General features: G+C 39.2%; 1 protein-coding gene across 3 annotated transcripts in view; it reads right to left on the bottom strand.

Annotated features, from left to right (window-relative positions):
* LOC102213479 (sodium/glucose cotransporter 1-like) overlaps window positions 1-5,588 on the bottom strand; it is a 17,222-nt gene extending 11,634 nt beyond the window's left edge. For 2 of the 3 annotated variants that reach the window (XM_005735308.2, XM_005735306.2), the window contains exons 1-7: window positions 5,535-5,564; window positions 2,505-2,609; window positions 2,260-2,319; window positions 2,068-2,172; window positions 1,869-1,974; window positions 1,359-1,439; window positions 1,058-1,266 (exon numbers count right to left, since the gene is read on the bottom strand). In XM_005735308.2, the coding sequence (XP_005735365.1) occupies window positions 1,058-1,266; window positions 1,359-1,439; window positions 1,869-1,974; window positions 2,068-2,172; window positions 2,260-2,319; window positions 2,505-2,609; window positions 5,535-5,549 (681 nt within the window). In that variant the 5' untranslated portion in view covers window positions 5,550-5,564. Of the gene's footprint in view, window positions 1-1,057; window positions 1,267-1,358; window positions 1,440-1,868; window positions 1,975-2,067; window positions 2,173-2,259; window positions 2,320-2,504; window positions 2,610-5,534 lie in introns of all 3 variants that reach the window. The other variant, XM_005735307.2, reaches the window with a different exon arrangement.
* Between the last annotated feature and the right edge of the window lie 404 nt (window positions 5,589-5,992).

Below are 5,992 nucleotides of genomic sequence, written 5' to 3'. Positions count from 1 at the left end.
GCAAGCAACACATTGCGAGCAAGCGCAAATGCAAAAACCGAGCGAGAGGGGCTGCCATTGTGTGTGTGTGTGTGTGTGTGTGTGGATAATAGCAAACACTGAAATACATTTTTTGCACACAGCAATGAATTTTGTTCACTCAAATTGAGCTTTTCTTCGCTCAAAATAAATTTCTCCTCAAAATGCATCATCTACACTTGCAAATTTTTTTTACGTGCGCTCAGAATAGTGGCACAAAAATAACGCCATACTGTGCTGGTGTAGTTCTTCTTCCCACCAGCAAGAGTCACTACAGTTCTTTCATGCCAAGATTTGTTTGTTATTAGCTGTAGAGTTAGTAATGCAGCACACTTTGAGAAAAGACTGACTCAGCATGTTGTTCGGATAAACACCTGCATCCATCCTCTTCGTTGTTTTACAGAAAGCATCACTTGTGAGTATTTAAGTTGAACAAGAGTTAATGCAACTCTATTTGCTATTATTTATGCACTTTTATGGTTAAAGGTGTACTGTATTCAGATTTCTTTCCAATGTTAGCTAGTTTAGTCAACTGATTTGCATTATCGTGTGAATATATAGACTGAATATTGCTTATTTTCTTCTGTTTGTAGTTTCACTCTGTTGATAATTGAAGGCAGCGTCAATAAAAGGGACGATACACCTGTCAGTTGTCGAGGAGTTTATCTATCTGCATAACTGTATCCAGTGTAGCAGTGAGGGCAGAATACATACTATCCTTGCTACTCCCCTCTCTGCATACTTTAAATCTCAGTGCTTGTCTGTCATTCTGCCTTTATGATTCCTATTCATGCAACCCAGGTCCTCCTCATTTCTGCTTCACCCTGTTTACTCATAGATGGATCCAAGAATCTATCTGCATTTTCAACACCTTGAACGTGAATTTCTTTCAATAGATCTGTTCATATAGAAATAGTAGAATTTAGTATGAATATATGAACACACCGAGGCAATCAGTTGAATTTGTCTCGGTTTTTGACTACAGACTGGTTGCTGAAAACTGCAGTTGAGCTGCCCAATACTTATTTGCTTAACTCACCTGATCAGTGCAAAAGTACCAGATGCACTGAATAGTGAGTCCAAACACGAGACCAGGCCATGGGAGGTCTCCTGTAACTGGATCCCTGAAGAGATGGAAGGAGTCTGGCCGGGGCTCATAGCAGTTTGCACTGATGTTACCCGTGATTGAGGGGACAGCTTGCATGTAGAGTTTCTCAAAGTTTTCATATCCCTTCACTTCATTAAAAGCTGAGGAAAATCATGTGCAAGTTAGATCAACATTATTATTTATTTTTGTAACTTTCCAACAAATAATTTGTATGTAAAATTTTTCATATTACCAAAGCCCATCAGAATGAATGATCCAATAAGCATGATAAAGGTCTGTAAAGTGTCCGTGTAGATCACTGCTGCCAGTCCACCTTGGATAAAATATATGATGTTATCAGTCTGTGAAAATCTTCACTTAATCACTTGAGATTTTATCAGCACTAATATACATAAAAAAGTCCTCTTCAATAAACTCATCATGTCATTATGTAACTACTCATTCTTTAAAACTTGTAATTGTGGATGTGTTGTTACAAAACAGCAACAGAAGGCCAATTCAGGCTTATCATAGTCCATGGCAATCAACCACAGCAACTCGGCAAAGATAAACCAACATTGAAGAAAGAGAGCAATTATATGTGTGTGTGTGTGTGTGTGTGTCTACATCTCCACATACGGCCTTGAGAGGACTTTACCCCAGTCATAATATAACTGTATATTACTTCTTGGGTAGTTTATGAGGAAAATGTCTGTTTGTACGTTCAGTTAAATAGGAAATGATTTTTTCCCCGTGTACAAACCTGTGACAGTGTACAGTGCCGTAATCGCCAGAAGTGCAATAACAGCGAGATAGATATTCAACCCAAAGGCCTGCTGGATGAAAATTGCACCCGAGAAAATGTCTGCCTGAATGGGGAGGAAAGAAAAGTGGGATTTCCTTTAGGATCATCCAAAACAGGCACAATAGAAATATTCTCTGCTTTTCTTTCAGGAACTTACTGAAATTTTGGTGAAGACATACAAGACAAGGGAGAGAAGAGAGAGATAAATGCAAATGCGCTGTCCTCCGAACCTCTTCTTCAAGTACTCAGGCATGGTGATGATCTAAATACATCCACATGAGATTTTACTCATTAATCATTGCTTATTTAGAAAGGGTAAATAAATATATATATGAGGGCTTTTGTTTACCCCAGCTCTAATGTAGATGGGCACAAAGATCCATCCCAGGATAACAATCGCAAAAAGAGCCTGAAACACACAGATATGCAATAATCAGGAACCCTGTTTCCTTTCATCCTTTTTTCTCTGCACAATGGAGCGCTCATAAAAATCAGTAAACCAGGAGCTGACATGAACTGATTCAGTATCAGAGGCGAGAAATTCTTCTATATAAAAAGTGATAATTGATGAGTGGCTCAGGAACAGTTACTCACATTCCATTCAAATCCACCAATGGCTATTCCTGCAGCTGCGCCAGTACCAGCAATTCCTACAAAATGGACACTGCCAATATTGCTGGCAAACAGCGATGCTCCGATCTGTGGAGAGCACAGTTCAATCTGTCAGTAGGTCCATTTGTAAATTAAGGAGACTTAAGAATTCATTCAAGAATCAACTTGGTTATGCTTTTTATTAGTGGTGGGAATTTAACTTGTGAATTGCGATTAATTAATTTCAAAGTGGAATCAAAGGAGAACTTTTACCAATGCACAATTTCCTTGTGTACCAATTACACTGATGCACACAGTTACAAAAATGGTAGAATCAGAAGAAAGCACAAAAGGGACTTTGCATACCACCGAAGCACTTCAACCTTACGGTACCATCTAAATGCAAAACATGTTGCAGCGAGCACAGAAACCGTGGGAGCTGTTAGTGCTAGCAGTTCGACTACCAACAAAGGGTGTCAGCAGCCCAAAATTGATGAAATGACTGGTTTCGGGACCAAAATTAGTAAGTCAACATCGGACAAACGTACAAATTCTCTCGCAAAATGGATTGCTCTGGACTGTAGACCACCATCAGTGGCGTTAGAAATTGTGCTCCAGATTCAGATGAGGAAGCCCTGTGCAACAGGGCCCTGAGTTTGTACAGAGCAGAAAATCACCATAAGCAAGACAGACTGGTGGTCAGGTCGAGCAGGGATGAACCCAGTCCTGGCCTGCAAGTATTTGATTAGTGCTGCCTAGGGATGGGTATCGTTTAGGTTTTATCCGATACCGGTGCCAAATCGGTACTTTTGAAACGGTGCCGGTGCTTAAACGGTGCTCGAACCGGTGCTTAAAGAATGGAGAACACAAACTTTGTCCAAAAACCTCTCATGTTCAGCTGTTTTTTGTTTTTTTTTGTAAAAAGATAACAATGTTAGCCTTTTCTGCAGCTATGGGGCATATATGGTATCACTCTTGGCTGGAAGCAGTGCTTAAACAATGGAAAAAAAACACAAACTTTGTCCAAAAACCTCTCATGTTCAGCTGTTTCCCACTTTTTCTTTGGTCATTTTAGCCTTTTTGTCCAGGGTGAAGGGAGTATCTGCCATCAAACAAGAGGACAGCCGCATGTAGCTATGATGATGTTTGCTAGTTCACCTTACATGCATTAATGTAATAACGTGGTTAGCCTACTCAACGTAAATTACACTCGAACAACATTAAGCGACTCACGCAGAGAAGAACGGCTGCTTCTGCCATCATCATCCTCATCATTTCTGCTACACTGGCAGGGCTAGGGGCCAGGACTCTATTCTTCGGGGTTTTGGGGGATGTTGCTCCGGGTCCGATAACTGGCAACCCACCCAACGTGCACAGTGTGAGGTCTCGCAGCAAGCTATCAAATACGGCGCATTTCTCGGCTTTTAAAAAAACGCTATGCCTCGCCAGGTGTTTCATCGGATTCGAGGTGTTACCTACGGTTACCTCCTTTGACAGTATCACAGTATCAGCTTAAAGCACTTGTTGCAGGCTGCTGAGTTTGCATATTTTGCTGTGAAGTACAACCAGACTTTTGACCGCTTCGCCTTGGGCATTTTTAATCTGTAGCTCTGCTCTAACTGAACGTATGTACCTGGCCCCGCCTACTATCCTGGGAAACGTAAAATGATTGGCTAGAAGTGTATCACAGCTCAGGAAAAAAAAGCACCGAAATGTGCGCTGCTTTTCGGTCTGGTTACTACCGTTTATGTCAGAACCCGGACACCGGTACCCATCCCTAGTGCTGCCACTTCTGTCCCATGTGAGAGAATGTTCTCACTTCCAGGTTAAATTGTAATAAAAAAGAGAACTGCTTTGAGCTCTGAAAAAGTAAACAGGCTAGTTTTTTTCCTAAGTAACTGGCTGATAGAGGTGGACAGTAAATAAGCATGGAGGTATTGTGAGTCCAGTGAGTTTGTTATTTTTTGCACTAAAATGTTCGATGACCACACTGTTTTAGCCTAATGTACAAAATAATGTTGGTTAAGGTTACTCAGAGTTTAAAGGTGAAGCTGGTCAAATAAATAATCCTTATGTTTCTGCCTTATTTTTTTTAAGAATTAAAACTCCACTTTATGTTGAAATTGTTATTATTATTATTATTATTTAAAGACAATACCTTTTTGAAAAAATGTACTTAAAGTACTTAAAATAACTCTACTTTTAAGTGTGTCCAGTTTTGGCCAAGGATATTATTATTTTTTCTGTTTTGCATTTAAATACAGTTTAAATCCTTTTTTCCCATAAATTAAAAGAGCTTCAGTTGACAATATTCATGTCAATGTCTAATATTTCTTCTGTCGTCCACTAAAACCCTTTAAAATTAAAAAACATTTGAACTTCTTGTGCGATTAAATGTGATTAATAAAGATTAATTAATTACAAAGCCTCTAATTAATTAGATTAATTTTTTTAATCGACTCCCACCCCTACTTTTTATGCTAGCCCATATTCTCAGTATATTGTGTAAATATTAAATGATTTAAACATTTGATTACTCAGAAGTAATTAAGATAGTTTGTTAATCTCAAATAACTCCATAAATCATATTTATATGGGACGTTACTGTTCTTAATCTCCATTCAAAACTAGACTAGTAACCAAACCCAATCATACATCACATTTATCGACCTCACATCCACGGTCAGTATAGAATCACTAATGAACCTAACATGCATTTTTTAGGTTTATGAGATGAAACCAGGTGCCTGGGAAAAGCCCCTGCATTCAACATGCTTTAGACTTGCAGGCATATTTTAACCACACATTCATACAGCACATTATCTATCTCACATCCATGGTCCATGTAGAAGGATCAGCTATCCTAAATTGCATGTCAAGATTTGAACCATGATAACCACCACTGTGCCATAAAATGCTTCTTTTATGATAGCTTACATCACATTTTATTACACAGCAATAAAAAATTGTTAATGGCTCTAAATGCAGGAAGAATATTGTAAAGGATCTAATTCTAAATATAAAGATACTCACCGGCCACCATACCATACTCCTCCCTGCAAGGAAGAAGCCACCTACAGTGGATCTGTTAGTGTGGACCATAGACTGTAACAGGACAAAGGCACGTTTTTAGAAAATCCTTAAATATGTGCAAAACTGTAACAGACTACATTGAAGGAACAAAGACATCCAGACTAAAGAGGAGAAGAAAAACATGGCTTGTTAACAGCACTCAGTCACTCGACGGTATGAGGGTGACTTGCTTCCTATGCCATTGCAGCTTGCAGATCTGTAAAGGAACCTTTAATGCTGCAAGGTGTTGTATGTGCAGATTCTAGAGCAACATATGCTCCCATCCAGACGACATCTTTTTCAGTGAGAGCATTGTATTATCCAGCAAGACAATGCTCATTGCATCTATCACAACAGGATATCTTCATAGTAGAAAAGACTGATCTGCCCTGGCATTAATCCAGACCTTTCACCAACTC

The sequence above is a fragment of the Pundamilia nyererei genome, unplaced genomic scaffold (genome assembly GCF_000239375.1).
Source record: "Pundamilia nyererei isolate P.nyererei 1_Seehausen unplaced genomic scaffold, PunNye1.0 scaffold00063, whole genome shotgun sequence".
NCBI lineage: Eukaryota > Metazoa > Chordata > Actinopteri > Cichliformes > Cichlidae > Pundamilia > Pundamilia nyererei.
This window is presented reverse-complemented; position numbering and strand designations above follow the sequence as displayed.